Raw genomic sequence first — 24374 nt, forward strand, 5'->3', positions numbered from 1 at the left:
TAATCCCCAGAAGTGGATCAAGTGGATAACAGCCAGAAAAGAAATGAAGGTAGGCAGACAGAGCCCACTGCATTTCTTTCCCCAAATTACATCCAGTAAAAACAGTTCTCAGATACCGCTCTTTCCTGTTTTCCTTCTATTACTCTAAGTCTTGTTAATTCTGTTTTTATGTTTGTTTGTTTTGGTCTTTTTAGTGCCAAACCCGTGGCATATGAAGGTTCCCAGGCTAGGGTTCTAATCGGAGCTGTAGCTGCTGGCCTACAGCACAGCTACAGCAATAGCAGATCCGAGCCACATCTGCGACCTACACCACAGCTCACGGCAACACTGGATCTTAACCCACTGAGCAAGGCCAGGGATCAAACCTGCATCCTCATGGGTACCAGTCAGATTCATTTCTGCTGAGCCACAATGGGAACTCCCAATTCTGTTTTAAAAATAGATCTGGAGTCTGCGTATTTTTATGTTCACTTGATGTAAAAAAATGAGGTTGCATGTGCCCTTTTATCCAGCAATTCTGCTTCTAAGTATATTCCTTTCCTAGGCAAACTCTCATATCTATGCACACTGCACACACACAGGGATGTACATGGCAGTACTGACCGTGAGAGTAAAAAAGGAACCAGATAAAAATCATTGCCAGAAGAATCATGAATAACTATGGTTCATTTACGAAATACAATAAATACTCTAAAACAGTGTGTTTTTCAAACTTCTTGGTCTTGTAATCTCTTTATACTCTTAGAAATTACAATATTTGTCATATCAGAAATTAAAACAAATTTTTAAGTTTACTTATCATTTAAAAAAGATAAATTAATTAGAGGTCTCCAATTTTTATTAAAGAAACTATATTCCCCAAACCAAACAATAATTTGCTGGAAAAAAATGGCATTATCTTACATTTTAAAAATATCAAATATGCATTTGCTTATTTAGTATCTTTAGTCACAATTCAATACATTCTGTTTTTAGACTGACAATAATAACAATAATAGCAGCTGACATTAATAAACAATTTATATGACATATCCATCTCATTTAATCCTTACAACATCCCAATAAAGGTGTTATTATTCCCACTATAAAGATGAGGTAAAAGATCGAAGTACAGAAAGATAAGTAACTTGCCAAAGGTCACATAATCAGTTGGTGACGCTCTTCTGATACTGTGTTAACCGTGAGCACAGCATCATGCAATTGGGTATTCAACAATTAACTGATAGTGATGGAGTCAAATTTACATCTGAAACTCACCAAAGGCTAAATCTATATTCTACTAATTTATTTCAGTTTACTAGCTGGGAAAATGCTTACTAAGTATTATAGGCCGAGTTGTATCCCCTAAAAATTTGTACGATGAAGTCTGGTTTAGTCTATTCAAGCAGACGTAACAAAACATGGATGGTGTTTACTAAGAAAAACTGGTAGTGTTTATAAAAAAAATTATTTCAAATTTAGTTCTGATCAAGGTGCTGGCAGATTCTGTGTCTAGTTAAAGGCCCTCTTCCTGGTTCATAGACTGTGCTTTTTGCTGTCACCTCACATGACAGAAAGGGTGAGGGAATCTCTGGGGTCTCTTATAAAAAGCACGAATCCCATGCATGAAAACTCCATCCCCAAGACCTAATCACATCCCCAAAGCCCTACCTCCTCACCATCACAATAGGCATTAGGTTTCAACACAGAACTTTCAGACCACTGCAAAGTCCTAACTTCTAGTACCTCGGAATGTGCCTGTATTTTGGAGATAAGGTCCTTAAAGAAGTAATTAAAGGAAAATGAGGTATTAGGATGGACCCTAATCCAATATGACTGGTATCCTTCTAAGAAGAGGAAATGTGGACACAACAGGCACAGAAAGAAGTCCATATGAAGATACATGGAGATATCCATCTACCAACCTCAGAAGAAACCAGCCCTGCTGCCACCTCGACCTCAGCCTTTTAGCCTTTGGAACTCTGAGAAAATAAATTTCTGTTTAAGCCAGACAGTCTGTGGTACTTTATTATGTCACTCTAGCAAACTAATCTGCCAAAGTTTCACTAGCCACTGATATCCTGCTATAATTTTTTCTTTTCCTTTTTGGCTGTACTTGTGCCATGTGGAAGTTCCTGGGCCAGGGAACTGCTGTCATTTTTAAATGAAACTTGTACCAAATGTTAAATTTGATGTCAAAATATCTGTGAAGCAGACTTTTAATTTTTAATACATCATTTTATAACGAAATATCATTAACATTTTTAAATAATTTTATTATAATACTGAATAACTTTGTGAAATTAATCTTTTATACTTTTTTCCTTTCTAAATAAGATTAAAATATGGTAAAAGAAGATTTATACTAAAGTATAAATAATGGTAAAGACACAAGTACTTTAAAATCAAAATCATATCTAATATTATCTACTTAAGGGAAATTTAGATAAAATCACTAGACAAAGGTAAATTGATAGCATTTATCTACTCATGAAGTTTTATTTATTTAGTAGTAGAAAGTCTACTATTTATTTACGGCCACACCTACAGCATATGGAAGTTCCTGGGTGAGGGACTAAATCTACACCACAGCAGGAACCTGAGCCGCTGCAGTGACAACACTGGATCCACAAACCACAGCACTACAAGAGAAGTCCCATGAAATTATTTTTGAATTGCAAATGAATCATCTATATATGGCAAATTTAAGATTGAAAAAAATTCAAAAACAGAATTTTGTTATCTCTTATCTCAGATTCCAAATCAAGGATTTAGAAATGAGACAACATAAATAGCAAGATTTATATTACTGTTATATAATCTAGTAATTATATATTTAATATATATTACATATAATTACAATTTCCATTATGTAATACTAATACAATGTCACTATCTTACTATTTTACAGTAATAGCTCAGAAGTACATAGCATAGTTGATTACATTTCGAACTTTATTACTTAATGAATCCATTTCTACATACTGCTTTCAATCACTTTTTATTAACTGCTTCCAAAACCCGCAACAGGTGCAGGAATAGGTTGATGATATCTAAGTAGAGGCTGATGGCAGCTAATACATACTCTTCAGGTGACAGCCTATGCATCAGGGAGTGTGTGTCATAGATGATGAATCCGCAGAAAAGAAGAGCTCCTACGGCAGCCAAGACCAACTCCATTGTCTCACTGTAAAAAAATACCTACAGGCAAGAGAATAATAATTTTATATTTAAGAACAGCATTAAGAATACTTAAGTTACTTGCTCGAAGTTATATATGCTATTTAATAACTACACAACTTTGAATATAAATGTTAAAAGCAGAAAAAGGTGGGAGTTCCCACCATGGCTCAGCAGTAATGAAGCCGGCTAGTACCCATGAGGACATGGGTTCAATTCCTGGACTTGCTCAGTGGGTCAAGGATCCGGTGTTACCGTGAGCTGTGGTGTAGGTCACAGATGCGGCTTGGACCCTATGTTGCTGTGGCTGTGGTGTAGGCCAGCAGCTAAGCTCTGATTTGACCCCTAGCCTGGGAACCTCCATATGCCAAGGGTATGACCCCCAAAAAAGAAAGAAAAGAGAGGAAAAGAAAAGAGGAAAAGGTAAGGCAGGTCTACCCTCATTTCTACTGGATAAAAAGGTAAATGGATGAATCAATGGATAGCCTCCTTTCTATTAAATTACCTGACTTTGAACAGTAACATTCCAAACATAAATTATTTAAAAACATATTTCTTTTTCAGTATTACTTGTGCCGCTTGAAGGTTAGCAATTACAAATGTGGGCCCTCTTTCTATGTAATTTAACTCATTCGTTCATTCAACACTCTCTCAAGCAATAATGTTAATATAAGGCCCTGATTTTTAAAATAGTATATATATATATATATATATATATATATATATGTATATTTATTTATTTATTTATTTTGGATTTTTAGGACCACACCCACGGCATATGGAGGTTCTCAGGCTAGGGGGCGAATCAGAGCTGTAGCTGCTGGCCTACACCACAGCCACAGGAACCTGGAATCCGAGCCGTGTCTACGACCTACACCACAGCTCACGGCAACACCAGATCCTTAACCCATTGAGTGAGGCCAGGGATCGAACCCACAACCTCATGGTTTCTAGTCGGATTCATTTCCGCTGCACTATGACAAGAACTCCTAAAATAGTATTTTTAAATCATTCTATATACAATGTTCCAGATAATTATAACTAAGCATCCTACAAAAAGGTGCTTCTTACAGCTTTTTGAGATTTCAAGTTACCATTCTAAAACAACTTACCTTTAAGATCCCTGATAAGCACAAAATCCACAAAACAGCAAATAGTCTATAAAAACAAAATAATAATTTAGAATATCGTTCATAACTAAAAAACTTTGAAAACCCATTCAACATTTTCTGAAGAAATAAATCCATCCTCATATTTGCCAAAGAATAATTGAAATGTAAGAATTCTTAAACATACAATGACGACTACAGAATATCCAGAAACTGAGAGAACAGCTACCGATTCAACATTTGTTTTTTTGGTGTACAAAACTAGCTAAAAGTATCATTTTTAAAGTTTTCGACTGGAACATAAAGGAAATGTTGATAGAAGCTAAATATCACTAGATGTATTTTAACTCAAAGAGCTATATAAAACTTCTAGAAAATATATAAACAAGGAGTTCCCATCGTGGCTCAGTGGTTAACGAATCCGACTAGGAACCATGAGGTTGCAGGTTCGATCCCTGGCCTCGTTCAGTGGGTTAAGGATCCGTCATTGCCGTGAGTTGTGGTGTGGGTCGCAGACGTGGCTCGGATCCCGTGTTGCTGGCTCTGGCGTAGGCCGGCAGCTACAGCTCTGATTGGATCCCTGGCCTGGGAACCTCCATATGCCACAGGAACGGCCCAAGAAATGGCAAAAAGACAAAAAAAAATATATATATATATATATATATATATACACACACACACATATACATATATATATACAAATAAAACATAATTGCATTTTTAAACCAAGTAACAATAACAAATTATTCTGTGAACATGCATATCCATTAAAATTTCCATGGAATTCCCGTCGTGGCTCAGTGGAAACGAATCTGACTAGCATCATGAGGATACAGGTTAGATCCCTGGCCTCACTCAGTGGGTTAAGGATCTGGAGTTGCTGTGAGCTGTGATGTAGGTCTCAGATGCAACTGCTGGATGCTAGTCAGGTTTGTTACTGCTGAGCCATGATGGGAACTCCAAGACTATCTATTTTTACAATCACTTTAAAATATAATATTTAGAGCAAAAACAACAATAATGTAGGAGTTCCCATCGTGGCGCAGTGGTTAACGAATCCGATTAGGAACCATGAGGTTGCGGGTTCGGTCCCTACCCTTGCTCAGTGGGTTAACGATCTGGCGTTGCCGTGAGTTGTGGTGTAGGTTGCAGACGCGGCTCGGATCCCATGTTGCTGTGGCTCTGGCGTAGGCCGGTGGCTACAGCTCTGATTAGACCCCTAGCCTGGGAACCTCCATATGCCGCGAGAGCAGCCCAAAGAAATAGCAAAAAAAAAAAAAAAACAATAACGTAGTATGAGGTTTATAACACATGTGGAACTAAAAGTTATGGCAACAACAGCACAAATGTAGAAGAAAGTGGCATGAGTATGCTAGACATGAAAGAGGAATACATAGCCAGAGAGCATAAACCTTAAAGCACTGAATGTCTACCATGCCCAGGAATGAAGAAAGGAGTGCTCAAGAACTGAAGCAGTTTTAACAGTCACCCCCCGACCCCCTCCCCAAACATCACAGAGTATGGGCGAACGAACAGCTCGAGAACAGTGTTTTCAGAGAGGGATCGAGTCTCCGCTGAGATAAGGAAAAAGAAAGAATCTATTCTGAAGAGGCTGAAATATGGGGAAGACTGTTTACCAGAACAGGGGTTCTAGAGACTCTAGCAGAGTGGATGGGAGGAAAGGGCACAGTTAGAGACTGGGATGGCAAAAAGATTCAGAGAGCAAATCTTTCACCATATAGACCACACAAATATGTATGAAACATCCCCTACACAAATAGACAAAATAGGAAACGAGAAAAAAAAATTTGCCTCTCCTTAAATCAAACTCCATCCTAATACAACTATTTAAGCATTCTAGACAATTGTCCGTGTTGGCTGACCAACTATAATTTATGCCAATAGAGGCTTCTGGTAATCTGAATTACTAAGAAAAAAAGAATGAGGAAAGAAAGTTTTTTGCAAGAGCAGACCATTTGCACATTTTTAGTGTTGTAACAAGACAGAGAACAGAAAATGTTTGGGTGATTATTTGCCAAGAGGAAGACACTATGAGCTTAGGAAAGAGTCTACACATTCTTCCCAAGGTGAAGGCAACACCACTATCCTAATATAAAAAGTCATTCCATATATTTATGAGGTGTTTTTTTTTTTTTTTTTTTTTTTTTTTTGGTCTTTTTGCCATTTTCTTGGGCCGCTCCTGCGACATATGGAAGTTCCCAGGCGAGGGGTCTAATCGGAGCTGTAGCCACCGGCCTACGCCAGAGCCATAGCAACGCGGGATCCCAGCCGTGTCTGCAACCTACACCACAGCTCACGGCAACGCCGGATTCTTAACCCAACTGAGCAAGGCCAGGGATCGAACCCACAACCTCATGGTTCCTAGTCGGATTCGTTAACCACTGAGCCACGTCGGGAACTCCTGTATTTATGAGTTTGAAGAAGGGTACAGGTTAATTTAGATAGATCAAAAAGATTTTAAAGTTCATGCAGACATTTCCAGTACCTTGGTCAATTACCTTGCTTTTGCCACAAAAATGTGGATGGTAACATTTATATTAAGATAAAGATCTAAATAATTAATACCATTTATAAGGCATGTAAGTCTAGCCTCTCTAGAAAGCTGATTTCTTTAGCATTCATTTCACTTTCTATATAATGGGGAAGCAAATGACTCAAAGCCACTTTCCACCCTAGTATGTTCTGGGAGAGTGGGGCCTGGCCCCAGGTCTCAATGATATGACCTCTCATTACCCTCCATTTTAAAAGCACTCAAAGCTAACAGCATAGTGCATCTCTCAAAACTAGGTAATATTAAAGATCTCTAGCACAGCCATGAAATACATAACTTACCCGGCTCCAAATTTGCTGAAATCTCTCTTAGATTGTAGAGTATATACAGTCAAACCAAGAAATACTGCAGTAGTCAGTATAAAAGCTTGCAGAACAATATATACATCATAGAAAGTAACTGTAAAATTATAAAACACTGATTAAAAAATATATAAACCCTCAATATATAAAAGGTTTTTTCTTCTGTCATTTAACAGAAATGCTTTATTTTGTCCTATACTACTTGCCAATAAGAACAATTATAAAAAGACTCCTTATTCAGCCTTGCATACTGGTACAGTAAAACCACACTCATAATGTAATAAAAAGGCTCCAAAATAGACAACCTAAGGGAGTCACGTTATTATGAAGTTAAAGAAATGACTGGAGAGACATTACACAGCCAGCTGGTTAGGAGTCTGAGGGATATGGTGAAATGATTCTCACTCCTCCCCGTCTCAATTCCAGTTTATCACCATCTGTTGTGATCGTCAATGGCTTAAATATCAATAGGGATAATTCTGGGTCCTGAGGCTGGCTACGAATTCCTGGGCAAGAAAAATATTGAGGCTGTCTGAGGTCTGGCATTCACCAAACCTACAGGGAACAGAAACCAACCACAAATTGCTTTATATCCACATCTGCATTATCTTGGAGCACATTATTGGGGGTTTACTGAATATATACCAAATTCCCTCCTGTAATTTTAGAATGACCATCTGGATTAACTATGGCTATTGTAATACAACTGCTTAACATCTTAATAGAATGCTAAATTACAACCTCTTTAAAGTTACGTTCGGGAGTTCCCGTTGTAGCTCAGCGGTAACAAACTGACTAGTATCTATGAGGACGCAGGTTCGATCCCTGGCCTTGCTCAGTGGGTTAAGGATCCGGCATTGCGGTGAGCTGTGGTGTAGGTCACAGCATACCTCAGATCCCACACTACTGTGGCATAGGCTGGCAGCTGCAGCTCAGATTCCCTAGCCTGGGAACTTCCATATGCCACGGGTTTAGACCTAAAAAGCAGAAAAACAAACAAATTAGTTAATTAATCAAAGTCCTTTGAACCCAAAACCATTAAATAATTTTTGATTTTTCAGGGATTAATAATCCAAGTTCTTTCTATTTCCAAAAGCTACATAACTGGGATTTTCTCTATTTATGCCATTACAGGATTAGTAAGACGAATGCAGAAAAGATAAAATCACTTTTGCTTCTTTTCAGAAATTTCAGTGTATGATTAGATGGATTCCAATAAACCTGAAATAAATTTCTCTCCTACATCCCTTACAAATGGTGGGAGCCAAGGAGAATAGAGATGGACTTGGTAATAACATTAATAGTAAGTAACATCAGTAGGTAATAACAAATAACAAGTTAATATTAATAATACTTCCTTTCTATGTTGAGAAATTTCAATCCTATTTATTTTAGTAGTTTCTATTACTTATTTATATTCTGAATGTTTTATTAAAAAAAAAAGAGAGGATTACCAAGCAATATACAGATTCAATCAAACTTGCACAAAGAAGTTAAAATCAATATGACAAAATAGGAAGAGATAAATATATTAACATAAGGGATAACAATTTACTGTTATTGAGAGGTCTAGTCAATTCTCACCATTTTGGTACCACAGAATAAACATTTTGAGACGATCGAAATTTTTATTGTTAATAAACCACGAAATTTTTTTATTTGAGGCTTACACTGTGTACATCAAGAAATTATAACAGACTTCTCCTTTCAAATGCTGAACTCTTCTGAGTACATGGCTCAAAATGTTATCAGTTCTTCTAAAAACTGATTTAATTTCCTTTAAATAGGGAAAAGATTAGCTATGGTTCTTACTTTTACAAATGGATAAACAAAATGAATATTTTTCTCCATTCCTACTGTTTTTCTAGTTCTTTTCTACTTTCTTTAAACTCAGTTGAACTACATAAACATTTCATTTTTGTTACATTTAAGGAATTCTTCATCCAATCTACATTTTTTAATATGACTTCCGTGATGTTAAGCTTTAGCCCCAAATACTTTTTTACCCAGATGATTTATCCATATTAAAAGCTGTACCATACAGAAGCACAATTATGGCTTACCAACAAAGGCCACAGTCAGAGCTTCTAACAGTGTCTAAAAAAAGAAAGTGAAATTACATAGATGCATGTGAAATGTATACTATGTCATGCATATGTTCTAATTTCCAGAAGTTCAATATTATTCTAAGTGCATGATCTATGAAGTACACTGGTCAGTTAATAAGCCCACCATGGAGTTCTCTGGTGGCTCAGTTGGTTAAGGAGCCACTGCTGTGGCTCTGGTTATTGCTGTGGCGTCGGTTCAATTCCTGGCCCAGGAATTTCCACATGCCATGGGTGTGGCCAAAAGAAAAAAAAAAAAAAACCACAACCAAAAAACCAAATATGCCCGCCATAATGAAAATGAGACTTCAGTTATTTGAGTGGGAATATTTAGATTCTAAATTATGATCCTATCACTTTAACTCAAGTTGATTTTTCATATCTGTAACAGGAAAATTCTAGAAATAATATAGAAAATTATGTTTTTCTTACTCTCTATAATGTAAATAAAAGTTAAATTGCAAATCACATGCACATCCCACACAAACACAGGAAGAATAAAACATTTAGGTATTACTATGGTGTGACAGAGTCTTGAAACATCTCTCCCAATAGCATTCACTCTTTCTTCCCTAGTAACAGAATTTTTACTAAACGCACAGATGTTCAGATTAAACATTACATTTTTCAACTTCCCTTGCAGGTATATCTGGTCATAAGACTATATTCTAGTCAACAGAATGTGGGTAGAGTTACATTTTTCAACTTCCCTTGCAGGTATATCTGGTCATAAGACTATATTCTAGTCAACAGAATGTGGGTAGAGAGGTAAACAACTTTGAAAAGCAGAAACGCTTGCTCTCTCTCTTTTCATTTTTTAAAATAAATGGATAGAATGTAGATATGGTGCTGAGCTATCTTACACCATGCAACACTTTAGAAATGTCTGAACCATAGCACATATCTGGGCTCCTGACAACCTTACTAAAGAGTCATTCAGCATCTTATTTAGGCCATTGCTAAGCTGTCATTGTTTAAGCCATTGTCATAAGTAGGTGAACCCATATCCTCAATAAAAGAGTCAGAGATACCAAGCTTCATCCTCTAGCTTTTCTTTCCCCTTAACTACATTTACACTTACTCTTGTTAGATTTTATATACCATCAGATAAATCATATCATACAAATGAAGCCTTAGGATTCCTTAAAAACCTCATTAACTTTGTTCTGCTACTGTTAGATATGTATAGGCATTCAATTAAATAAGTTTAAAACTCAGGAATAAGTGTTAAAGGAAAATATATTGTCAAAATACTCACAAATCCAAAAAGCAGATAGAGGTTAAGGGGATGCTTATGTCTGTTTAAAGTCAAGGCTAAAATCAATCCCAAAGATCCAAGTGCAAACACCAAAATTAAGGCAGGACTGAAAGACAAAAAATTAAAAGCATTCTCAAATTTAAAGATACCATAAGTAGTATCTTTTATTAAATAGTATTCAATTTAATAAAATTTGTCTATGTGTTTGTCAAAGTACAATAAAAAAAATCTGGATCTATACCAAACTGTCAAAAGAAATTACTTTTCCATGTGGAAAATCTGAGGACTGTGATATGAAGAGGAGCAGGAGGATAAAAATTTCCCCACAATGAATGGAGAAGACGTAGCCTTTTTTACTTCATGAACTTTACATCATATTTGAATAACTTTTATAATTAGCATACAGCTTTTTTCCTAATTAAAATACAATAAAAAACTATTAAATGATAAATGAACTTTAGATCTAAATACTTTTTTAGGATATTTACTATATAGCTGTAATTTAAAGAACTTTACTTCAAATAGCAAATTAATAGTTCAAGACTCCTCTTCTGTAAAGGGACAGAGGAAGTAAATGATCTACTTTTAAGAAACTACTCAGTTTTTATTTTTCCTTTCCTTTAATAGAAAGAATATATATTACTTTTAGCCATGGAAAAAATTATTTTGGAGGTCAGATAAAAAAATTATTTTGGAAGTCAGATATAAAATTAGGGATGAATCATATGGAACTCCTTTAAAAACTTTTCAGTGAAATTTTCCTAGTTATGATCCACCACTAAGATAAACTAAACAAACTTTTTTTAAGTACCTTTATTTTTCAAGCACTGTCTTAGGCTTTGGGGACAAGGCGTAAGACTAATAAAAGCAAAAAAAAAAAAAAAAAAAAAAAATTCAGACTTAAAAAAACTGTATACAGTAAAAGTTCTTAATACTATTCCAGGAGATGAGGGTTCAATCCTATGAAACTATAAGCTAAAAAGTTCAGAGGTAAAAACATTATAGAACATTTTCCTTATCAAAACTTATTTACAAGAGTTAATTATGAACCTTTTCACATTCTAACCTCAAAAGGTAATGGAAAAAACTAGCTTTGTTATATTATGTCCTTTCATTCACATGCACTGGCTGAAAAGGATTCAGAATTACGTTATTACCTACCTTTCATGTACAAATGCTCGTACAGAATCAAAGTATAAAAAAAATGTAGATGTCATTGTAGTTAAGAGAACTTGCAGAGAAAGAATGCTGTAGACTTTTCTTAGAAAGGCTGAAAGAGAAAAAAATTACACATGACTATTTTCTCTAACATTTATTAGAGAACAGCGAGATCAAATTTCTTCTTAGAAACATTAAATTGATTTATGTATTCTTTCTTAAATCTTAATCCACATAATATAATCTGTAATTAAAACTAAAAGAAAAAAAAAGAAAAAAACACTTCAAAGACGTCAAAATGTAAGTGATAACTATACTCCAGGAAGCATGAGCTTAAAAAAATTAAGTTAACGGCCCAGAATATAAATGTTTTCACCAAGGTTAAAAAAAAGCATTAAATGCATATGTGTATAACATAAAACAAAGCAAAAGATTAAAAACATAACATTTTAAAGAACGAACCTATCTTGAAACTGAAAAGCAGAAATACAGAGTATACGGTCATAAATAAATTTTGTCTTTTTAGGGCCACACCCACGGCATATGGAGGTTCCCAGGCTAGGGGTTGAATTGGAGCCGCAATGCTGGCCTACACCACAGCCACAGCAATGCCAGATCCAAGCCCTGTCTGTGACCTACACCACAGCTCCTGGCAACACCGGATCCTTAACCCACTGAGCAAGGCCAAAGATCAAACCTGCGTCCTCATGGGTACTAGTCAGATTCATTTCTGCTGAGCCACAACAGGAACTCTGGTTATAAATAAATTTTAAACAAATTTTAATTTCCAAGCAGTACAATTATTTAGGCAAATAATATGTAAGTTTATTTTCACTCACCTATTTTTATTTCTCATTTTTACTACCTCTGCCTTTAGTTTCTACATAAGAAATTCTTTCTGAATATTTTATCACCAACATCCATAAATCAACCCCAAGACCTAATGATTTAAAAGTACTTATTACTAAAGTCTTCTGATGATATAAATACGGTGAACATTCAACTCACCACCAACTTCAGAAATAAAGTATTAATAGTTCCTACTTCTCCCTAACATACTGCTAATCATCTTTCAAGATGAAGCTGTTCTCAGTAGTTCCCCAGTCTGAAGTCAATGTTCTGCCTCATGTTCCCAAGGGACCCTAAACATACTTCTAGTCACTTTATTCTATAGTGATAAGTCTACTTGTCCTTCACACCTATTAGACTCTAAAGACAAAAAAGCTCCTTAAAAACAGGGAGCATATCTTATTTTCATACTCCACACCAAGCCAAGGGAATGGCACAGATTGAAATACTCATTAAATTTTATATTTTATTTATTTATGTTATTGTCTTTTTGCCTTTTCTAGGGCTGCTCCCTCGGCACATGGAGGTTCCCAGGCTAGGGGTCTATTCAGAGCTGTAGCCGCCGGCCTACACCAGAGCCACAGCAACTCGAGATCTGAGCTCCGTCTGTGACCTACACCACAGCTCATGGCAACGCTGGATCCTTAACCCACTGAGCAAGGCCAGGGATTGAACCTGCAACCTCATGGTTCCTAGTCAGATTTGTTAACCACTGAGCCATGACAGGAACTACTCATTAAATTTTAGTTGCCTTTAAATAAATTTATACTGAATTAACAAAAGATGAATTTTGCCAGCCAGGAAAAAGGTATTATTCTCAAACAATAATGGAGCCATATAACTTCCATAGAGCACTAGGTTTAGGCAAGAAAAACACTGCTGAATGACTTTTACCCAACAAAAGATATTTTCTTTTGACTCTCATGACAACACACATAAGTATTCTCAAAAAAAATTCCTGGAGTTCCTGTCGTGGCTCAGTGGTTAAGGAATCCGACTAGGAACCATGAAATTGCAGGTTCAATCCCTGGCCTTGCTCAGTGGGTTAAGGATCCGGTGCTGCTGTGAGCTGTGGTATAGGTTGCAGATGCTACAGCTTCGATTCGATCCCTAGCCTGGGAACCTCCATATGCTGTGGGTGTCGCCCTAGAAAAGACAAAAAGACCAAAAAAAAAAAAAAAAAAAATCCTGCTAAAGACTTGGCTTCTCAAGGAACGATGAAGTGCTTTGATGGTGTGTCTGCCAAATTATCAAGAAATAAAATAAATATTTTATAAGAATAAAGGGATTTTCATAAACATTAAAGATTTAATCCTTAAAGGGCCCCCCAAATTAAATCTTCATCAATGTTTCCTTTTGGCACCCTTTGCAAAACATAGTGAGTTTTTCCTAATGTCTTAAAAAGGTTTTAATGAACATATATCTTAAACACTGATTCACAGTCACAGTGTACATCGGGTCTACTTTTGCCTAGGGAGAGATAATCTTTCTTTTTCTTCTTCTTTTTTTTTTTTTTTGTCTTTTTGCCTTTTCCAGGGCCGTTTTCGTGGCATGTGGAGGTTCCCAGGCTAGGGTCAAATCGGAGCCGTAGCCACCGGCCTACACCAGAGCCACAGCAACGCAGGATCCGAGCCGCATCTGCGACCTACACCACAGCTCACGGCAATGCCGATGCTCAACCCACTGAGCAAGGCCAGGGATCAAATACACAACCTCATGGTTCCTAGTCAGATTCGTTAACCACTGCGCCACGACGGGAACTCCTTAATTTTTTAAAGTTTTACTGAAGTACAGTTGATTTACAATGTTGTGATAATTTCTGCTGTACAACAAAGTGATTCAGTTATACATGTAAAACACATATATTCTCTTTCAGATCCTTTTCCCACAGAATACTGGGTAGAGTTCTCTGTGCTATACAGCAGGTCTCTGCTGGCCAATCATTCCATATACCTCAGTGTGCATATACCAATCCCAAACCCCAGTCCATCCCTAACGGCCCCCCAAATTTTTGGTGACAGTAAGTTTGTTTCCAAAGTCTGTGAGTCTGTTTCTGTTCTGCAAATAAATTCATTTGTATCCATTTTTTAAAGATTCCACGTATAAGTGATATCATACGATGTTTGTCTTTCACTGTTAGAAAGAAGTAATCTGGAACAAAAAGGAGATTAACAGTATCCATCTCCACAACAGATCTACAACTTACTTTCTTAAAAAGGCCCTGATGTCTGCAAGTTTTGTGAAGTCATTTCCACCTTTTTCACAAAAGCAAAGGAAAGAATATAGTACTCCCATGGACAATGTTATCTGAGCTATCTTTCTGCAAATGTAATTGCTAAATCAAAAGGTCAAAACATTAGTTCCCCCAAGAGATTTTCTGGACTGTTTAAAAAGTCAAATTCTTTAGTTTTGATATTCACACCATGCACCTTGTGTAACTCAAACCCATTGCATGTAATGAATAGTCTCAATTAAGCAGTGAAAGTTAATGCCAATCCTTAACATTTTATGGAACTGTTCTACACTTTCAAAACTGTATGTTTAATGTGTATTCGTATCCATATGTGTACAAGTGCATATGTGATAAAAGATTTAAAGAATACACACAAAGGTGTTAATAATGGTTTTCTCTGGGAATCACGACTGAGGATGATTTCCATGTTCAATTCTTTGCTAATCTGTTTTTTTAACATATCACCATTACTTTTGTAATAGAAAAACATATTAAAGAAATATATGCTAAATACATCATAAAAATAATCCTTATGCATATCCCCTAGATCACAGCTTTTCTATATACTCTTTTTAAAATGGGAACTTCAATCAAATCCCACAAAAAAGCAACATTTGACACCTATTTTGAACAACATAAAAAGTGGCAAAAGGTATACATACACAGCTCACAAAGATCTGATTGATATGAAAAGAATACAAGCCAAACGGCAATCTTTTTTTTTTTTGAGTCCTAATTTCTGCCCTTCTATTTCTCCCCCTTCTACTCAAACTTAACAGGCTAAAATAGGAACTCATCACTTCTATTCAAATCAGTAACCAGAATCAGCATCCCCAAAGCCAAAAATGTCAGAGTCATCTCTGATTCCCCTCCCTCTTCTCAATCCATCAGCAACTACTTCCACTTGCAAAGCTGAACACATCCACCTCTTTGGTTTCCTCTGCCACCTCTCCAGTCAGTCTGCAGGACCATCCACCCAGACTATAGTAGCCTTCTAACTAACCTCCAGGCTTTCATTGGTCACACCTATTGTCCCAATCCATTCTCTACATAGCTGTCAGCAATCTTTTTGTAAAGTAATCCACATCATGTGACTCCCTGCTTACTTTTAAAGGTTTTCCTTCCACTTAGAATAAAACTTTGAAGTTTTTATGGGGCTTACAAGGCCCTACATGATATAGAACTTTTCTAACCTCCTCTCATATTATTTTTCCTTTTCCTCAACATGATTTACCCACACTAGCTACCTTTCTGTTCCCCAAACATGCCAGATCCTTCCTGCTTCTGGGACTTGGCCCTTGCTGTTTCCTCTGTCTGGAATACCCTCATCACTCTTTACATAGAATGATGGTTTAAAATATGCCCATAACTCTTGACACTCCTTTTAGGTGACTCACTTCTAACAAAAAGAGTAAGGCAGAAGCGGCAGTGTGTGTTATTTCTAAGATTAAGTCATAAAAGATAACATCTGTCAATTATATTGGAAAAAAAAATGCGAGGCAATATGGCTACCTACTTGCTCTTTCTTAGATTACTTGCTCTAAGGTAGTATTTCTCAACCACTTTTTTTTTTTCACTGTCCATCTAAGATGTCTGCTGAACATTATTTTCCTAACAGTCCCTGAAAATCTAATGCCACAATATATTGTACATCTTTTTTTTTTGTCTTTTTTTGCCATTTCTTGGGCCGCTCCCGCGGCATATGGGAGGTTCCCAGGCCAGGGGTCAAATCGGAGCTATAACCACCAGCCTATGCCAGGGCCACATCAACGCAGGATCCGAGCCGTGTCTGCGACCTATACCACAGCTCACAGCAACACCGGATCCTTAACCCATTGAGCAAGGCCAGGGATCAAACCCGCAACCTCATGGTTCCTAGTCGGATTCGTTAACCACTGTGCCACGACGGGAATTCCCACAAATATACTGTACATCTTTTGGGTATCACAACTCTTTGGAAGGCTACAAACCATTGAAATATCTGAGATGTTTTGCTCTCCACTTCAGGAACCAATTTTCACCCTCCTGGAGGCAATACAGTCCCCACTAAGAATGGATGCTCTAGAAGCCAGCTGCCAATGTTGTGAGAAATCTCAAGTAGCCCTATGGAAAAGTGAAGTGGGAAAAGTGAGGTCTCCTGTCAACAGCCAGTGAGAAACTGAAGGCACCTGCTAACAGTGATGTGACTGAGGCTTCTTGGAAACATATCCTTGAGCACCAGTCAGACCTTCAGATGACTAGGGCCCCAGCCAACGTCTTGACTATAACCTACAACAAACCCTCTGCTAGAATCGCTTAGATGTTTGGCTCTTAGAACCTCATAATAAATCTTTATTCAAGCCACTAAGTTTTGTGGTAATTTGTTACACAGCAATAGAGACTCATACAGATTTTGGTACCTCTACCAAAAACCTAAAATGTGGAAGAGGTTTTGTAACCAGATATTGGGTAGAAGCTGGCAGGTCTTTGAGGTAAAAGCATGTAGAAGCATGATGCCTTTAAGGAGACTGTGGAGGGCTTAAAGTGAGCAAAGTCTTATGGAAACTGGAGGAAAAAAAAACCTTGTTATTGCTGACAAAAAATTTTAGCAACACTGTCACCTGTGGGAACATGGAAAGTAGAAAATGTGCTTAATGAAGTGGGTGATCAAACTAAGATTTCCAGATAGAGCATACACTTGCTGGCTCCTTGCTGCTCGCATCAAAATGTGAGAAGAGATAGAGAATGTGACTGTAAAATCTTTTGTTAAACCCTCACAAATGGGAGTTCCCATCATGGCTCAGCTGTGAACGAACTTGACGAGGATCCATGAGGATGAGGGTTCAATCCCTGGCCTTGCTCAGTGGGTTAAGGATCCAGCGTTGCAATAAGCCGTGGTACAGGTTGCAGACTCGGCTCCGATCTGCTGTGGTTGTGGTATAGACTGGTAGTTAGAGCTTCGATTTGACCCCGAGCCTGGGAACTTCCCTATTCAAGTGTGGCCCTAAAAAAGAAAGAAACAAAACAAAACAAAACCTCACAAATATCTAGCCGTGTACCTCAGAAAAACCATTCAAACCACTGGGCTTTGAGAGACTTGAGGAAATAGTCACTCATCAGTCTCGGCCTCATCATCTCAGCCAAAACTTACTCTAAGACACTTGGGTGTGGCTTTTATCTAATGGAGTGAGCCTAAGAAAGAATCACAGGAGACTTGTTTTTTTGAAGAACTTAATTGTCAAAAATACCACCAAATTATGCCTGTTCTACCACTGGATGTTGAATATGTGGATACAGAGCCATACCTGAACTTGATTTAGATGACAAGGTTCTGAACTTTGCACTGATGCTATAATGGGATCCGACTCTGGCAGGTGGGGAGGGGGGGTGGCCAGAGGGTGTCTTAGCTTGCAAGTGGAAGAAAGATAAATAATTTATAGCCAGAGGGAAGACTGTGGTGGTTTAAAACATGCCTATAAGTATGTGACACTTACCTTCAAAAGGCGGAGCCTAAATACCCTCCCCTTGAATGTGGACTGGGCTTAAGAACCTGCTTCTAATAAACAGAATAAGGGAGATGTGACGGTGGGTGTGATTACAATGTCTAAGGCATAAAAGACACTACTTCCCTGATGGTCTCTCATGCATTGCCTGCTCTTGGAGAAGCCAGCCACCTTCCCAAGAAAATATTCAATCAGTCTATGCAAAAGGTCATTGGCAAGGAACTAAGGCCTTTTGTCAACATCCGCATGAATGAGGTTTCCAGGAAGCAGATCCTTCAGCCCAGTCAAGCCTTCAGCTGACTATAGCCCCAGCCCACATCTTTTGTCTTTTTGCCTTTTAGGGCCACACCCGTGGTATAAGGAGGTTTCCAGGCTAGGGGTCCAATCGGCACTGCAGCTGCCACCCTATGCCAGAGCACAGCAACACAGGATCCGAGCCGCATCTGCAATCTAAACCACAGCTCATGGCAACAATGGATCCTCAACCCACTGAGCAAGGCCAGGGATCAAACCCGTCCTCATGGACTCATGAATGCTAGTCAGGTTTGCTAACCCCTGAGCCATGATGGGAACTCCCCAGCCCACATCTTTAATGGACTCTCATGAGACACCCTGAACCAGGACCACCTCACTAAGCCTCCCTTGGATTCCTGATTCTCAGAAACTATGCAAGGGAATAACTATTTGCTGTTTTAAGCTACTAAATATGGGAGTAATTTCTAATAAAGCAATACATAACTAATATATCTGGCTAGCTCTCATATAACTGTCTCCTTTAAGAGTTCTTTCCCAGACTATCCCCTAACTGAAATAGCTGCCATTCTAGACCCTACCTAGTGTCTATTCCATCACTGTTTCTTTTCTTCAGAGAAATTACCACAGCTAGTAATCTATGTATTTGCTTACCCTTTTAGGGTCTGTCTCCCCAACTTCCCCACCAAACAACAACTCTAGGAGGACTAAAATATTATCTGGTTACTGCTATATCCTTAATATCAGTATGGAACCCAATAAAGTTTTATAAATTAAGAAAAATGTTGACCTTCACTCAGCTAGCTAAAGAAAAGTAGATGAAAACAAAATACCATTGTTTATTACCCACCACAAGAGTCAGTAAACTCTGGCCAGGGCCAAATCCTGATTTTATCATCACCTGATTTTATAAGCAAGGTTTACTGGGCACGGTCACACTCTCATTTGTGTATCCTCCCAACAATGCTTTTGCCCTACAATGGCAGAGTTGAGTAATTGCCACAGGCACCGTTTGGCCCCACAAAGCTAAAAACATTTACTATTTGGCCCTTTGTAGAAAATGTTTGCCAACCCCTGATCTACCAGATTGCCACTTATTAAAATGTTTATGATCTCAGCGTTGGCCAGGGTGGGAAAAAAGGTACCCTCGTAGATTGTTTGCTGGACAGTCGACAGGTGCATTTTCTTTAGAGGATAATTACTGACATCAACCAAATTTAAAATGCACAAACTCTTTGGACTCAGTAATTTCACTTCTAAAAATTTATAGAGCAATCCTTGGAGAAATTCACAACAATGTGGAAGAATGATCCCTAAAGCACTATTTGGAGGAATAAAAAGAAAAGCAACATCTAAGTATCCATCAGAAGATGATTAAATAAATTACAGTACATACATAATATAGAAGATCACTATAGGTAAAAATAATAAAGTTATATGTATATACATATTTTTTAAATATAAGATCTACTAAGTGAAAATACAAAGTTGCAAATTATTATTAAAAAATAAGCCCACAGGAATTCCTGTGGTGCTGTCTCTGCCGTGGCTCAGTTCAAGTTCCTGCTGAGGCACAGTGTTCAATCCCCCAGCCTGGCGCAGTGGGTTAAGGATCCAGGATCAAGCCTTGTTGCCACAGCTGTGGCACAGAGTGTGGCTGCGGCTTGGATTCGATCCCTGGCCTGGGAACTTCGATATGCCACAGATGTTGCCAAAAAAATGTTAAAATAAAAAATAACCCAAAGATCATAACATTGTGCTTCTGAGTCTACAAAACAGTAAGCTTAGTGTTTCAAAAATATAAATATGGTATATTGCCAAAATAGACTAGTTTAATAGACTACTATACATAACATTTACATAACAACAAATTATACAAACTAGCTTATTTGACACCATGAAAGTGCTCAAGGAGAGACTATACTCAGATTTCATTCTCAAATAATTTCTCTGTAGCTTCATGATTTGTTGTTTTCCAATAAGCCTTGGAATTTTTTTTAATTATAGTTGACTTACTATGTTGTGCCAATTTTTTTAATTAAAGTAAGCCTTGGCATTTTAAATGTATAATATTCCAAAAGCATTTTCCAGAAGACATACACATTATATTTTTAAAGCAATCCCTTTTTACTTCATGGAAGGGTAGTAAGGAAATAAAAGTTTTGGAAGTCACAGTTGCTCTCCTTAAAGTATTAGTTAGGCTGGCTGGCTTAATTTGCTTAAAAAAAAATGGGGGGGGGGTTCTGTTTTATCTTTTAATTAGTTAAAAAAAAAAAAAAAAACACCCAGGGACATAAGACATACCACTTTTTAACAAAGATGTAGTCAGTTTAGTTACCAGCCCAATTACCCTGACACAGGGTTCCTAAAACTCTTGTAGTTTTCTGGGTGGCAGGAGTGTCTTTTGTCCTAAAAAGATGACTCTGGGTGGGCTCCTGGATAAGAGCTGTCCCTGGAAAGAAGGAGTCGTGATTAGAAGCTTGGAATTTTCAGTCCTGTACCACATTCTCTTGAGAAAGGAGAAGGGCTGAAAAAGGACTTAATCATTGATCAGGCCCATGTGATGAAGCTTCCATAAAACGCCAATAGTTTGGGAGTTCCCACTGTGGCTCAGCGGGTTAAGAACCTGACACAGTATCCATGGGGGTGTAGGTTCAACCCCTGGCCTTGCTCAGGGGGTTAAGAACCTGACACAGTATCCATGGGGGTGTAGGTTCAACCCCTGGCCTTGCTCAGTGGGTTGGATCCTCAGCAGCTGCAGCTCTGATTCAACCTCTGGTCTGGGAACGTCCATATGCTCTAGGTGTGGCGGTAAAGAGATTTAAAAAAAATGGTGGGGAGGGAGGTCCGTCATAGTTCAGCAGTAACGAACCCGACCAGTATCCATGAGGATGTGGGTTTGATCCCTGGCCTTGCTCAGTGGTTAAGGGTCCAGCATTGCTGTGAGCTGTGGTGTAGGTCGCAGATGAGGCTCAGATCCAGTGTTGCTGTAGCTGTGGTATAGGCTGGCAGCTGCAGCTCCAACTGAAACCCTAGCCTGGAAGCTTCTATATGCCACACATGTGGGCCTAAAAAGCAAAATAATAATAATAATTTGGGGTATGGAGGGCTTCCAGGTTGGTGAACACAGCCTCATACCAGAAGGGTGATGCACCCCAACTCTATAAGGGCAGAAGCTCCTGTGCTTAGGGCCCTCCCAGACTTCATCCTATATATCTCTTCATCTGGCTGTTCATCTGTATCAGTTAATAAACCAGTAAACCTGAGTGTGTTTCCCTGAGTTCTGTGAGCCACTCTCACAAATTTATCAAACCTAAGGAGGGGTGATGGGAAACTGATTTGTAACCAAGTATGACAGAAGTTGTAGGTAACCTAGGGACCTAGTGCTTGCACTAAACATTTAAAGTAGGGTAGCAGTGGAGTTCCCATCGTGGCTCAGCGGTAATGAACCTGACTAGCAACGATGAGGAGGCTGGTTCAATTCTGGCCATGCTCAGTGGGTTGAGGATCTGGCGTTGCCATGAGCTGTAGTGTAGGTGGCAGCTGTAGCTCTGATTTGACCCCTAGCCTGGGAAGTTCATATGCTGCAAGTGCAGCCCTAAAATGCAAAAAAAAATAAAAATAAAAAATAAAGTAGGGTGGCAGCAGTCTTGTGGAACTGAGTCCCTAACCCCTGGGATCTGACACTATCTCCTAGTGCTACGTGGTATCAGAATTAAGTTAAATTGTAGGACACCCAGGTGATGCCATGGAGAATTATTGGTGAGGGGAAAGCCACCACACTTTTGGTGACCAGAAATGTCAGAAGTAAAGGAGAAACAGAGGATGAAAAACCTTCCCTACTCAGTCAGGAGGGAAAAAACTCAGGTTTTTCATTAAAACACATGTGATCCAGCAACTCCTCTTCTGCATACAGATCAAAAAGAACTGATAACAGGATCCCATAGAAACCTGTACCCCTCTGTTTATAGCGGCAATAGTCATAGTCAGGTGGAAGTAACCCAAGTGTCCACCAACAGGTGAATAAACAAAATGTGGTTTATACATACAATAGAAAATTATTCAGCCTTAAAAAGGAAAAAAACTCTGACATGCCACAAAATGAATGCACTTGCTAAAAACGTACTGATTGAAATATACCAGTCACAAAAAGACAAATACTGTATGATTCCAGTTAGATGAGGGATCTAGAGTGGTCGAATCCACAGAACAGAAAAGTAGAACGGTGGCTTCCTGGAGCTAGGGAAAGGGGAAAGTGGGAAGTTGTTTGCTGAGTATAGAGTTTGTTTTGCAAGATAAAAACATTCTGGTGACACTGAAAATGCTTAACATACTGTACTGTACTTAAAAATAATTAAAATGGTAAAATTTTAATGTTATGCATATTTTACCACAATTTACAACTTTCTAATTTAAAAGCTGAGCCCACTTGCCAAAATAATTTCAAAATTCAATTCTAGAAATACAGATACTAGGAATCAAGATTCTCTGTGCATAATCTCTTCATAATTCCTCTTCCAGGAAAAGTTCCAGCTGCCATATAGGATGAAAACCTGAGGCAGCTTCCGTGACCAACTGGCTGAACTAGAGCAGACAATGAATTCCACTTGCATGAAGCTGAGCATTTTAAATTCAAATAATTTCTGCCCACTGAACATTGCATAGTAACATAACTAACATGGTCTTAGGAAACTTCCACTTCCAGCAACTGCCTCAAAATGTTGAGTTCTAGGTCCTGCAGAGAAAAAACAGCAACGAAATAGATATGGTGCCTGCCCTCACAGATCTTACGATTCGGCAAAGACAGACAAGGGCATAGAAACTTGAAACGCTGTTCTAAACCAAAAACATTCAAGCAGGTAACTCCTTTCAGGTGTGCGTCACAACGATCACATAATAAGCTTATTTTCACCAAAAAAGTAACCCTTGGTTTCTCTTAATTGAAAGATGCCAGATTCAGGCTGTGAAATATTCAGCTGTCCCTTTCTACACCCAAGAAGACTGAGGGACTCCAGATCAGGTGTCAAAGAGCACAGCGGGGCTACCACTTCTCCTCCCCCTCTGACCCCTGCGGAGGGAGGACGCTCTTCCTCCGAGATGGGGGACCCGCAGGGTCGGAAGGCTGCGGTCTGAACCCCTGGACTCAGGCGCTGTCTCCAGAGCACCACCGTGGGGGATGCTCGCCTCGGAAACCGGAAACCCGCCCCCAGAGACCCGCAGCGCGCCTGACAGACGAGGGTGGCCGAGAGGGGCCCGGCGAGGGGCCACGTACCCATTCGGATGTGCACGCTGGCGGAGGCCACGCAGCTGCCATAGTTGAAGTCATCCTCGATCGAGGAGCAGGGGTAGCGGGGGTCAGGGTCTGCCATGGCCGCGCGAAACCCCCAGCCGCCCAGCCGAGCCAGGGAGACGACGCCGGCACAACGGCCTCCAAGCCACTTCCGGAGGGAGGATCCAGCCCCAACTAGCCGAGCGGCGTCGGCCGAGCCAAGCCCCAGCTAATCGATGATCTCACCTCAAGAATCCAGTTAGGCTGAGAAAAAGGAGAGTGCTTTAGGTTAGGTTGGGAGAGAAAACGAATTACATTCTCGGCGTCATCTGAAGTGTAGGTTTTCTCACATTTTCTTCCACCAGCTTCTTACATCGTCTGACCTGGAAAGTTGCTAACGTGATAAAAGCGAAGACCTATTCATCCATTTATTCAACAAACACTCATCTCATTCATACACTCCACCAATAATCACTCTGGGGAGACACCTTTAATTACATTGCCTTTATTGAAGTATAGTTGATTTTAATTACACTATCTTGTTGTTGTTGTTGGCCATGCCTGCAGCACGCAGAAGTTCCTTGGCCAGAAATCTCACTCGTGCCGCAGCCGTGATCCAAGCCACA

The 24374-nt window shown here is 38.8% G+C and overlaps 1 protein-coding gene across 1 annotated transcript; it reads right to left on the reverse strand.

The window, feature by feature from the left end:
• On the reverse strand, nucleotides 702-23941 carry TMBIM4 (transmembrane BAX inhibitor motif containing 4). The gene is made up of 7 exons (XM_003481653.4): nucleotides 23752-23941; nucleotides 11667-11775; nucleotides 10506-10611; nucleotides 9206-9239; nucleotides 7122-7239; nucleotides 4272-4317; nucleotides 702-3180 (listed from the first exon to the last, which is right to left on the reverse strand). Exons 1-7 carry the CDS (start codon nucleotides 23846-23848, stop codon nucleotides 2974-2976), a joined length of 717 nt encoding a protein of 238 aa, XP_003481701.1. The 5' UTR covers nucleotides 23849-23941; the 3' UTR covers nucleotides 702-2973.

This window comes from Sus scrofa, chromosome 5 (assembly GCF_000003025.6).
Source record: "Sus scrofa isolate TJ Tabasco breed Duroc chromosome 5, Sscrofa11.1, whole genome shotgun sequence".
NCBI lineage: Eukaryota > Metazoa > Chordata > Mammalia > Artiodactyla > Suidae > Sus > Sus scrofa.

What these genes read in the sequence shown, in the direction of transcription:
- TMBIM4 (XM_003481653.4), bottom strand. Translation starts at nt 23,848, where the DNA reads ATGGCAGACCCTGACCCCCGCTACCCCTGCTCCTCGATCGAGGATGAC. An exon ending in TCTGACTGTGGCCTTTGTTG is followed by an intron (nt 7,240 to 9,205) that starts GTAAGCCATAAT and finishes ATAATTTTACAG; the next exon opens with TTACTTTCTATGATGTATAT. An exon ending in TTCAGCAAATTTGGAGCCGG is followed by an intron (nt 4,318 to 7,121) that starts GTAAGTTATGTA and finishes TTGTTTTTATAG; the next exon opens with ACTATTTGCTGTTTTGTGGA.